The 13,482-nt window shown below is 37.4% G+C and overlaps 1 protein-coding gene across 1 annotated transcript in view; it reads left to right on the plus strand.

Moving 5' to 3' along the window:
• The first annotated feature begins 641 nt into the window (after positions 1-641).
• The window catches only part of LOC308687501 (glutathione hydrolase 1 proenzyme-like), a 30,378-nt gene continuing 17,537 nt past the window's right edge, over positions 642-13,482 (plus strand). The window contains exons 1-4 of the mRNA XM_081360077.1: positions 642-769; positions 10,714-10,788; positions 11,487-11,672; positions 11,791-11,918. Of these exons, the coding sequence (XP_081216203.1) occupies positions 10,727-10,788; positions 11,487-11,672; positions 11,791-11,918 (376 nt within the window). The 5' untranslated portion in view covers positions 642-769; positions 10,714-10,726. The remainder of the gene's footprint in view (positions 770-10,713; positions 10,789-11,486; positions 11,673-11,790; positions 11,919-13,482) is intronic.

A 13,482-nucleotide genomic window follows, 5' to 3' on the forward strand; every position in this document is an offset into this window, starting at 1 on the left:
GTTAGAGAGTTAAAGCAACAGCATGAACCATGAATAACCTCAAAAACACAAAAAAGGCTGTAAATTAAAAAAAAAAGTGAGTAACCACATTTCCTTCTGTTCTTCGATCAAACGTGATGAGGATACACTAGTACTCGAGTGCTTTCATTGCTTGGTGGTTCGCGCGCTCAGATGAGGGAGGGACAGGGTCAAAGAGAAAGTGAAACCCCTAAACTAAAGCACAACCCAGATAGCAACATTGTTTCGGCCCAGATCCGGACCACATCTGGCACACGTGGAAAGATGATCTGGAATGACGGCCCTTGGGCGGATCGCTCCTGTTTTCCAGATCTGGGCCACAAGCAGGCCATAGCAATGCCACATCTCAGCCAAGAGCAAAGAAATAAACCAGAACAGGACCTTATCTGAGCCACAAAATCTGTGTATATTAAATATGGAGTCATCTCAGCCTTAATAAGCCTGTTAATAAGCAGAATCACTGAAGAAAAGAAGAGAACAGAAAAATATCATCTTTCCACGTGTGCCAGATGTGGGCCGGATCTGGGACGTCAAAATGTTGCTATGTGGGTTAAAGCACAACTGCTCTGATAATTACCTGAGAATTTGATGATGCTCTGCGCCACTAGAGGGAGCGCGATTTTCACATGTGGTTGGAGTTAAAAACGAAAGTAAAAGAGAGAAACTACTATGCCATTCGGAAGCATTGAATCTGTTAACACTGGGATTTTGTTTTACACACCGTTTTATCTTAACTGCTGCATATTTTGTGGTAAGTTCAGAACTTATTCTTCATGTAACCATCTAGTCAAAGTGAGCTGCGATTTGGTTTTGAGTTTCTTATCATTCGACTGTCTAACTAACAGAGCAGGCATTTGCATTTGTAGTGGAAAGCAACCGCTCCGGAAGCGCAGTAATGTTAGTTTTAGGTTTGATTATGATATTCGCTGTATCGCATAGATTAACTTCCACGCTGCATGTGGGCCGGATCATCTTTCCACATGTGCCAGATGTGGGCTGGATCTGGGATGAAACAATGTTGCTATGTGGGATATTCGCCTAGGCTGCTAAAGGGACCGTCTGCATATTCCACTCACAGTCCAAAAATATAAACGTCCAATCATTCATTCCAGTGAACGATATTTACAAAGCTATAGTAAATGCCTAGGCACACTGAATTACTATATGTACTTTTGCCAATGTCTCACTTGTACAGTACAAAATTATTAAATAAAAAGTGCTTTAACGTTTAAAGTTTTGTTTTTCTCATATTCCAAAAGTCAGGGCTGAAGCCTGAAGGGATGGTTTTAGGGGGTCATTATAATGATCATTGTTTCAGAGGATCCACAGGCTCAGAGTCATCCTGCTGGATTGTCAGAAACTGTTGCTGTTATATCAACAAGTTTTCCTGTAGCTCAAACAGTAGAGCGTTGGCGCTTGCAACACCGAGGTCATGGGTTCGATTTCCAGTGAAAGCAATATTGATAAGAATATAAATGTGTACCTTGAAATTCAATGTAAGTCGCTTTGGATAAATGCGTAAATGTGTTGTCTCCCTGATCAAAATATTATGATGATAAAATTGCCTTTTAATGATACGATCATAATGAGAAAATTTTTTTGCTTTAAAGCCATTTTTGTATCACTCTGTGTTTTATCACACTAGTGTCTTTATGAAATTATGTCCGCTAAAAATATGATTCTTAGTGAATTATAATCTTTAATATATATATTTTTTGCTACCTTGACATTTTTTCCACTGCGCCGTGGTACACGGACATGTGCCGTTAGTGTGTTTCCTCAGCACAGTAACACAAAAGTGTTGCTTCATTTCCCCACGATGTTGTCAGAGCTGCACTGTAAAAAGTAAGCATGAGCAGTTGTTGCTTTAAGAAAGTATTTCTACCTTTACATTCTAATTTTGTTGTTGTAACCTAATTCAGTCAGGTTTATATGACATAAATAAAAATAAAAGTGCAAATAAAAGAAGACACACGCAAGCCGGATCATTTCTATAATGACAAACGCAATCCACCAGGTAGGGGCAGGTTTAAGACATGCTTTTTTGGGTGGTGAATAATGGCACAAACACCAGTAAATTGACAAGCGCAAACCTTGGTAGGCTAAAACGGGGGTTTCATGACACTTTAATTTGTGGAACATTACAGCTGTTGAAATATGCAAGTCCTGGCTTTTTATGTGAGCCTTTTTTTATTGTAGTGTACACATAGGCCTGTTCCTGTCAAGGATTAAACAGGTTTTGTTTTGTTTTTTCATTTATGTTTGTTATAAGCAAACAAGTAATAAAAACTCAGTGAGTGTTTTAGCGCAATTTTCTCACGTCATGGGATCACAACACTAAGAGATAGTAAATCTTTTCCTGGATTTTTTTTGTGCGTTCCCGAGATTAGACCTTCCTTAACATAATGCCGAAAACCCGAAGTCTCTAGGTGGTCTGGTTGAGGAGTAGATAGAAGTGCAAGATTGGTGCGCACAGACAGAACAGAAATCATGAGTTAACAATCGCAATTTTGTCCAGTGGAAAATTGTGCTAAAAACACAAGTTTGGAATGACATGACAATGATTACATTTTGAGAGTTTCTTTTTGGGAGCAAATTGTGCTTTTAACGGCCTCTTAAGAACTGTAAGATGCCATTCTCACTGTACACCATAACGTAGAGCCCGAGCAAGGAGGGATCCTGTGACTGGCTGTGAAGTAGACTGACTGAGACAGACTGACATACTGTAGATTGAGGATAGCTTCAGGTCGGAGTAATGGAAAGGAGAATCTCTACAACAGAAACTAGCACCTAACTGTACTCCACACCCTGACAGACAGCTTTTGCAACCAATGATAAAGACCTTTATCCACCTTTCGGCACGCCCATTACTCCAACCTGCAGATACCCACACTTGGAGAGACTGGGAGTTCCTGAACTTTTCCCAGTGGGCTGATCGCCAAAGCCTCACCATGCCCACACATATTAAACACTGCTATTTAGTGGACAATCTCGCTTGACTCATTTGAATTCAACTCAAGCGCAACATTAAATGTGAACATTAAAGGCTCTGTGGTGAAGCTGAAACCAGATCGACACATACAGTTTACATGATCGGAGTTAAAACAACGCTAATTGCAAGCTTTTAAATAGCAGTGCCAGACCTATAAAATTATCATTCTGCTTAGCTGTAGAAATATGACATTATGGTATTTATTGTGAATGTTTCTATTAGAACCTTATATTAAATATAAGGTAATATGGGGCAAATCAGTCACTCTCATAGCAGTTGTTTCACAGTGGTTTAGATGTTTGTCTGTTTTTCATCACAAATACCACAGTTTATTATTAGTAATGTTATTTTTGTAGTTGTTAATATTATAGAAACCATGGTAATTAGGAGCATGCTTTTTTGCCTAAGTCTTGATCAGTTAAACTCTGGATGCAAGAACTGTTGTAACTTTTATCAGGGCAACAACAAAGGAGAATTGAAGAGCTTTATAGCCTGGATGAATTAAGGATGAAGCTACGCATTTTCCTTCTGTGTACACTGTAAAATCAAAATACAGTGCTATGCATAAGTTTAGACACCCATGCTAAAGTTGACTAAAAAGAGGAATAAAAAATCATCTTTTGGAAATTGAACTTAATGCCTTAATTTAAAAAATTAGGAAAAATCCAACCTTTAAGGACACCAATTTTCTTTGTGAATGAATAATGTATCGTAAATAAATAAATGTTCTTCGGAATTAAAATAGCCCCACATCATCACATAGCCTTCACCATACCTAGAGATTGGCATGGTTTTATTTCAGTTAGCCTAATGGCTAGTTTGATTTGCATTGAGAGATGATCTTATGGAAAGTACCCCATGCCAATCTCTCAATGCAAATCAAACTAGCTATTAGGCTAACTGAAATAAAACCATGCCAATCTCTAGGTATGGTGAAGGCTATGTGATGATGTGGGGCTATTTTAATTCCAAAGGCCAAGGGAACTTTATCAGGATGCATAGTATCCTAAACAAAAAATAAAAAAAAATACTTAAAAATTAAAATCTGCCTGTCTCTATGGGAATTTAACATAGGGGTGTCCAAACTTATGCACCCTGTATTTTAAGGAAGAACATTTATTTATTTACGATGCATTATTCATTCACAAAGAAAATTGCTGTCCTTAAAGGTTGGATTTTTCCTAATTTTTTAAATTAAGGCATTAAGTTCAATTTCCAAAAGATGATTTTTTATTCCTCTTTTTAGTCAACTTTAGCATGGGTGTCTAAACTTATGCATAGCACTGTAAGTTAGTTTTACTAAAAAAAAAAAAAAGTGTGCAAACTGATGCCTTAAAAAAACAAGTAAAGTGAAATAGGAACAGTATGCTTAGTATAGTTCACTTACACAAAACTTCTAATAACTAAAAAAGAACTGAGAGTAATTGATAATTTACTTTTAAATAAATTTTAATTGTTGATGATGATGATGATGATGCATTTTATTTGTAATGCGCTTTTCTCCAACCCAAAGTGCTACACAGTATAGTAAACATAATATAAGATAATTAAACAATAATTAAAAACAGAAAAATCAGACAAAAAAAAAATTATATATATATATATATATATATATATATATATATATATATATATAAACAAGATACACTTCAAAGACAGTAAGCATTTTTAAAAAGATGGGTCTTTAAAGACCTCTTAAAGCAGTCCAGAGTTGGGGAATTTTTAATCGCAAATGGAAGTTTATTCCACAACCGCGGGGCGGTAACCGTAAAGGAGCGACGACCCATCGACTTTAATTTGAATGTGGGCTGCTGTAGAGTAGAAGAGTCAGACGAGCGGAGAGAACGATTTGGAATGTAAGGAACAACTAGATCACAAAGGTATTCCGGTGCTATCCCATGAATTGCTTTATATGTTAAAATCAAGATTTTAAAATCGATACGTGCCGTTACTGGAAGCCAATGGAGTTCATAAAGAACAGGGGAAATATGCTGCTGAACAGTTGTGTGTGTTAATACGCGTGCGGCCGCGTTTTGGATATACTGTAATTTCTTAATATGTTTATCAGGGAGACCAGAGTATAGTGCATTACAGTAATCCAGTCTCGACGTGATAAATGCGTGGATAAGCTTTTCCGCATCTGGCAGGGATATAAAAGGCCGAACTCTGGCAATATTTTTTAAATGAAAAAAAGCTGATTTTGAAACCAATTTGATATGGCCATCAAAAGACAAATGTGATTCAAAAATAACACCTAAATTTCGCACCTGTGATGCTGGGGCCAGTAAATCAGAATCAGTGATCAGATTTTGACAGTTAAACTTGTGCAAGGCTGTCGGCATACCAACAAGTAGAAATTCTGTTTTTGATTCATTAAGTTTAAGATAATTGGCATGCATCCATAACTTAATTTCTTCCATACATGTGCTCAGAGCTGTGATTGCAAGATTAGGATCCGGGAGTGTGTTAACATAGATCTGCGTGTCATCAGCGTAACAATGAAACCCCAGACCGTATTTTCTTATAATGTCACCAAGTGGAAGCATATAAACGCAGAACAAAGTCGGCCCTATCACTGACCCCTGCGGGACACCCTGCTGAACTAATGTGGCCTCAGATTTATGTTTCCCCATGCAAACATACTGAAAACGATCTGCTAAATAGGACTCAAACCATTTGAACACAACAACACACGCAACCTGTTAAGAAGGATAATATGACATATAGTGTCAAAAGCTGTGCTAATGTCTAGCAGGACTAGAATGCTGCAAGCACCAGTGTCAGCGGAAACAAGTAGGTCATTGGTGACCCTTACAAGTGCAGTCTCAGTGCTGTGTCCAGATCTGAAACCAGACTGAAACGGTTCCAACAAGTTGTTATTGGACAGATATTGCTGTAACTGACCAACAACAACTCGTTCGAGAACCTTTGCCACAAAGGGCAGGTTCACAATAGGCCTGTAGTTAGCTAAATTTTGAACATCACAGCCAGTTTTTTTTAGAACAGGTGTGATAGCGGCCACCTTAAGGGCCGGAGGAATAATTACAGTGATGGAAGGGCAGACATGTGATAAACCCTTTTTTAGAACCTCAGTAGGCAAGGGGTCAAGAAAGCACGTGGATGAACTCATAGTCATGATCAATTTAAAAACATTGTCTACATTAGTAAAGTTCAGTAAAGTTTACTATCGACAGTAGTAAAGTTCGAAAGGGCAGTAGAAGGTAGAAGGAGTTTTTTGAGTAAGACTCACTAGTCAGCAAAGGAGAGTCAAAGGAGATATATATACTATAGATAGCTATAAATACTCTGAACTTTCTCTGTAAAATATTTGTTAAAATTATTACACATCTCATTAGAAGGACAGACAGTTTTCTTTTGAGATTTGAGAAGGCTATCAATTGTCTTAAATAACGTCCTAGGATTAGCAGCACCTTTATTGATAACATGAGAGTAATATGCCTCTCTGCTAGTCTTCAAAGCTAGATGATACTGCAGCTGGTGTTGTGTAAACATTAATTTGTGAACGGTGAGGCCTGATTTTTTATACAACCGCTCAATCTTCCTTCCTTCAACTTTAAGTGCACGCAGATCATTTGTGTACCAGGGAGACGACTTGGAAAAAGATACAACTCGTTCTTTCGCTGGTGCAACAACATTAAGAATTGAGGAAAGTGCAGAGTTGTAACAGTCATAGAGTCAAGCACAGGAAGCTCCGCAACAGGTTAGAAATCCTTTCAGGGTCAATATTCCTAATATTTCTAAAGGATATGACACGCTGTTTAGAAGACTGCAGGGAGGCAGAGATGGTAAATTCACTTGTCAGTAATTTATGATCACTAAAATTAACTTCATCCTTTGAAAGCTGATCTATACCAATACCCACAGAACATACCAGGTCCAATGTATGTCCAGATTTATGAGTTGAAAAGTCAACATGTTGAATGAAGTTAAAACACTCTAACACATGCAGGAAGGCAGCTGCAGAGGAACAGTTTGGATTGTCGACATGAATATTCAGGTCCCCTATTAGCAGCATGTCTGGACAAAAAGGACTTAGCAGAGTCAATAATTCTGCAAGTTCAGAAAAGAACCTCGCATCAGCCTTAGGTGGGCGATAGATTAAAACAACTAGTACTGGTGAAGTGCTGTTAATTTTGATAGTCAGGCATTCAAAAGATGACACAGCAGGTGCACAGCAAAAACTCCAGTGTTAAATTAACACTCCTGGGAGTGTATATGAGTCCACAGTCAAGAGTGTAAAGTGTTAAAATATGAGTGTTAAATTAACACTCAAGAGTGTTAAAGTTAATGAGATAATTAAGTGATTCATTTAGTGATGATTGAGCATTACTGAAGACACCTGATGTTAACAAGCAGAATCACTGAAGGAGAAAATCACAAATTGTAAGTTACCATTATAGTGATCAGTGTTTGTTTTAGTTGGGCTCTTGACCCTTATATGTTTACTTTAAATTTTGTTTGGCTGTTGTATCTGAGTTATAACTGACAGATGAACAAAGAAAAAAAAGTGATCTGATGGTGTTGGTTATATTATGACAATCATCATTTGAACTTGATCACTGAACTCATTAAGACCCTTATTTCTGATGTAGATTTATGTTGTTGATTACAGAATAACTGTGATTCTGCATAAATATCCAGAATTTTAGATGTAATACAAAAGATTTCTTAAAAGTTGTTTGAAACCCCGTTGTTTTTCAGATCACAGCATGATTATGTCAAAACATAACCAACACCATCAGACCACATTGTCTCTTTGTTCATCTGACTGTTATAAATTAATAACAGCAGACAAGCAAAATTTAAAGTAAACATATAAGGGTCAAGAGCCCAACTAAAGCAAACAATGATCACCATAATGGTGACTTACAATTTGTGATTTTCTCCTTCAGTGATTCTGCTTGTTAACATCAGGTGTCTTCAATAATGCTCAATCGTCACTAAATTAATCACTTAATTATCTCATTAACTTTAACACTCTTGAGTGTTAATTTAACACTCATATTTTAACACTTTACACTCTTGAGTGTGGACTCATATACACTCCCAGGAGTGTTAATTTAACACTGGAGTTTTTGCTGTGTGTTGTAACTTCTGCAATAGACAAATCAGATCTGTATAGAATATCAAGACCACCACCTTTACCAGTGAGTCTAGGTCTGTCAATGTATGTGAATCCAGGTGGTTTAGCTAAATTAAGGTTGTAAAAGTCATTTGGTTGATGCCATGTCTCACAGAGACAGAGAAAATCAAGTTTTCTATCCAATATTATATCGTGAAGCAGCGTGGCTTTCTTGTTCATTGAACGCACATTTAATTGAGCGAGTCTAATTTTAGAACAAGTTCTAAAGTTCGCAAGTTTGCGTTCTTTACGCGATTCTGCAATGTCTTCTGAGGAAAATGTAAGTTAGATGAACAGATGCCACAAGAGTTAAGATGTCTTGAACGCCTAGATGAGGAGTGAAGTAAATTTATTCCAGCAGGCGAAGGATAGAAACATCGGCGGGAGCCACGATGCAAATATCTTGGCCGATGCAAAAGTTTGAATGATCTCAAAGTTTTAATAATACAGGTGCTGGGAGGCAGATGATGATCCAATGAAAAAAGCTCAGAATATGAGTACCTTATCATGTTGGTGTTCCACAATCTTGATTCCAGTGTTCCACAGAATCCAGTTATAGCATAGACCAGTGAAAAGAATGTAGTAAAGGGAAACAGCATGCTTATATCCAATGGAATCCTGATAAAATTGTGAAGATCGCAACACTCTGAGTCGCGGGAGTCGTTCAGCGATTAAAATGCAGAGGCCGCAGCAGCATCAGACCATTAGTGAATCCACACACGCAGACATACACCGACTTCAGATTGGAGATGACACAGTTTCCAGCCTCGTTCAGGTGCCGCACCCGCCACTCGAAACAAGAAGACGCCGAGGAATCACCTCAAAAGCGATCAGCAATCCAAGCTCAACAGGAACCTCACATTTAAATGTTGAGATGAGAGGTAGGCCTAATAGGTTATTAAATCATTTAAAACGTTGGTAGCAGAATAAAACAAATTTTAAAATAACAAATAACTAAAACACATGGGTTGAGAAGCGGCATCCAGCTGAGCCAGCGTCCTCTCACACCCTGGAAGAAGTATGTGTGGTTAATTGTTACCATTGTTTTGTTTTGCATGATGAATGTTGAAGTCTGTGTGTGACTCAAGCATGAACAATTACAAGATATTGTCACAAATATAGAGATATTATGTAATGGAGGTCAGCAAGTAGTAGCTGTGCGAGTAAACATCACTCATTTGATCTCAAGAGGCGCTCTAGCGACAGACGCTAGAGGCTGCAGTTTTCAGCCTCTTTATTAGTGTGCCTGACAATTATGACAACCCAATTAAAAGTTTCACAAGCTGTTTATGATCTAAATTATACATCAACAGGAAGAGAATTACAATAAAACAAATGAAGTTTCAAGTGCCCAACCAAAGGGAACACTGATCAACATATAAACAAAATATCAAATAAAACAGTCCAGGCCTGGTCCTCTCTCATCCTTCACGATCGTCGCTCCTCCTTTATGCTTCCGTTCCTCCGTGAGAGATACGAGACCGGTGCGTCTCAGAGGTGTCACTCATCAGTAATCACGCCACCGGCCTCGAGCCGTTCTCCCACGGCCCTCAGTCTCGTCCTGCTCGTCAAAATCACTGCTGGATTTTACAGTGTAGATATGTTCAGCTCTAACAAACTTTTACTGTAAAATATTAATTCATTAAGAATCATTTTGCTATATAATTTAATAGGTTATTAATATTGTTAAAGGCATAGTTCATCATTTACTCACCCTCAAGTTGTTTCAAACCTGTATGAATTTCTTTTTTCTGCTGAACACAAAAGAAGATATTTTGAAAAATGTCGGTAACCAAGCAGTTGATGGACCCCATTGACTTCCATAGTAGGAAAAAAATACGTATGGAAGTCAATGGGGTCCATCAACTGTTTGGTTGAAAGAAATTCATACAGGTTTGAAACAACTTGATGGTGAGTAAATGATGACAGAATTTTCATTTTTGGGTGAACTATCCCTTTAAAACACATTTACAGTACATTCAAAATATCTATTGTTTGTTTCTGTCTTAATTAATCAACCTCGATATGAACATACTTCGAAATCAAATAATTAGATCTTCTAATGATGAAACTATTTGAAGTAAATTCCTTAAGGCAGTCTTATGCGCAAAAGATATTGCGGTTTCTGGAAACCTGTTTGCTTTGACCTCATTTTTGAAGTCAATGAATTTGTGCTTATAATGCGTTATAGCCAACAATATTTGTTTATTTTATACAGAGTTACAATACACAGTACAATAATCAATATATTCAGTCTCGAATTAAGAACACAATAGGGCCCTGGGGATATAGTCTCTGTGTTTGAGATATGATTTTTCTAAAATACTAATTATTATTCATGTGGTAGAAAACAGTGTGTGTATGACTATGAAGGGGGCTATTGGGTTTACTATATCCCCAGGACCCTATGTGTTCTTAATTCAAGACTGAATATAATGATTATTGTAATAAAAGTAATAATGATTTTATATATATATATATATATATATATATATATATATATATATATATATATATATATACATATATCTTCTTTTTTTTTCTGTAAACTGGTGGACAGTGGCTATTCAATAATGGGTCAAGAAGAGCTAGAAGGTCTAGCAGGTCAAAGAGGTCGAGAAGGCAAGTCAAAAAGGTGATGAAGAATGCACACACACACAAACACTCTCACGCACAAATGCACACACACACACACACACACACACACACACACTCTCTCTCTCACACACACACACACACACACACACACACACACACACACACACACACACACACACACACACACACACACACACACACACACATTCACTCACTCACTCATTCACACACACACACTCACACATACTCACACACACACACACACACACACACACACACTCTCTCTCACACACTCACTCGCTCACAAACAAACAAACACACACACACACACACACACACACACACACACACACTCACTCTCACACACAAACAAACACACACACACACCCACACACACACACACTGTCTCTCTCTCTCTCTCTCTCTCTCTCTCTCTCTCTCTCTCTCTCTCTCTCTCACACACATACACACGCACATAAAGTAAAATAGTCAAATGTTAAAATGTAAAAGAAAATCTATAGTCCTCAGACCTGTAGAGGTTCAAGATGTAAAGTATTCCATATTGCATGAGAAAAGGATTAAGTGACAGAATAACTGACATGACATGATTCAGTCAGGTAAGAGATACGAGCTTCTCTACCACAAAATAAATAAAAATGAAACCACATAACATTTGAATTCTGTTTGTGTGGTGAATAATATCAAATATATCAAACTCTGGTTGTGTACTTTCAGACAGTGCTCGTGCCTGAATTACTGCATGGGCCTCATCTTCGTCCTCGGCCTGATCCTGTGCATCGCCTTCATTGTTCTGATGGTATTGATCTGTCAGAAATGCGGAGGCTATCTGAGAAGCTCTGTTAACTGCTATGGTAAAGCAGCAGTGGCAGCGGATGCTGAGGTTTGCTCTAAGATCGGGAGGTACAGAACGTTTACAAAGAGACACATTTATGTTTCTGGGAGAAATTATACAACCCTATAGTCTGCATTAATAATGTGAAGTTCACTTGACTTTACACAGATCTCTTTGTGTTTACAGGGACATGTTGACAAAAGGTTCAGTAGTTGATGCTGCTATTGCTGCTCTGCTGTGTCTGAGTGTGGTTAATCCCCACAACATGGGCATTGGAGGAGGAGTGGTTTTCACCATATACAGTCCATCAACAGGTACATTGGATTTGAGATACTTAAACCAGTCTGCCACAACTCCCACAATGGCAACAGTTCAAGAAACAAACAAAGAACCCCCTAAAGGCCATTGCACACTGAGTCCGAAATTTTCGTATGCGTTTTTTCGTGTTCGTCAGCACTGATGGGCAGTAAAGCGTTAGAAGTAACGCGTTACTGTAATCCGATTACTTTTTTCAAGTAACGAGTAAAGTAAGGGATTACAATTGCAAAAACAGTAATTAGATTACTGTTACTTCCCCATAAGCAGGCTGCGTTTCTGCGTTATACTGCGAGACTGTCTCGTGACGTGAGTCGTGACTTGTGAGTGACAATGACATGAGCGCCGCAAAGTCAGTTCAAAAGTCTTTAAATGAAACGCGTGAATTTTGACGCGTCAGCACGCACCGTTTGTCTGTGTTCAGACGTCATGTTTATACATGAACGATGTCGTAATGGTAAACTGGTATGCACGTATGCAAACATCAGACGTTATATTTGTTCATGAGGGATAATGCATTGGTACGTTGTGAGTGATGACAGTCATGATTTGTCATGCCTTTTTAAGTTGTTCGTTTAACGTTCTTTCTCAAGGTAGACAAGTCAACAGCTTAAACGATGGCTCTTAGAATGGCTCTTTTATTTTAGCAAACTGCCAAAAAACATTTTCAGACTGTGTGCAGCTGAACCAAGAAAAGCTTAAGATTGCATGGAGCTGATAAGCATGAATGGCAGAAGAAAAAGACTTAAATTAAAAAAATAACAAGAGAAAATTATTTTAATGCAAGCAATAAAAACTACACACCTGTGGAAGAAAAGAAAAGAAATGCACGTTTAACTAAGGCATACCCCTGTCTTAATGTAAACCCTGTCCACCACCCCCAAAGGTTTCACAAAGGTATTCTTGCCACTGTAACTTATGGCTTCCTAAAGACAGGTTTATGGGTAAATAAATGAATAATAATAAAATATATATATACCAAATGCTCAACATTTAAGCCTTTTCATTTGTCCTTCAGTCAGTCATTCACTCGTCTGAGTAAAAACATTTGTTTGAACAGGAAAAAAAAATGATTTTTTTGTTGTAAATGTTGTAAATATAATTTATTCCGAATCAGTATTCTCATCAGTTCAGTCAGCTTTAACATATATAAATCGGCATATTTATGATATTTTAACCTTTATAAAGGCCATTTTTCCCTAATCGTTTGCTTCATCTTTCATTTAAAATTCTTAAATTTGATCAATAAATTAAAATAGAATAATAAGATGCTAAAGGGCTGTTACCAATTAAACTGCATTAAATAATGTAATGAGATTATTTAAAATATTTTTTGAATATACAAATAAGAAATATTATTTGTGCATAGAAATTATATTTATAAACCGCCAGTAGGAGGAGGCAGGCGACCATCTTAATGAGTGAGTCATTGATGCAATGTGCATAAAGTTAAAATACTGAAACTAATAAAACAAGTTTTAAAAAATAATGTTTCATTTGATACAATTTTAGATGATGGAATATGCAGAAAGAATAGAATTAGGCTGAAAGGTCTATTGCTTT

Source organism: Scardinius erythrophthalmus, assembly GCF_964197995.2.
Source record: "Scardinius erythrophthalmus genome assembly, chromosome: 3".
NCBI lineage: Eukaryota > Metazoa > Chordata > Actinopteri > Cypriniformes > Leuciscidae > Scardinius > Scardinius erythrophthalmus.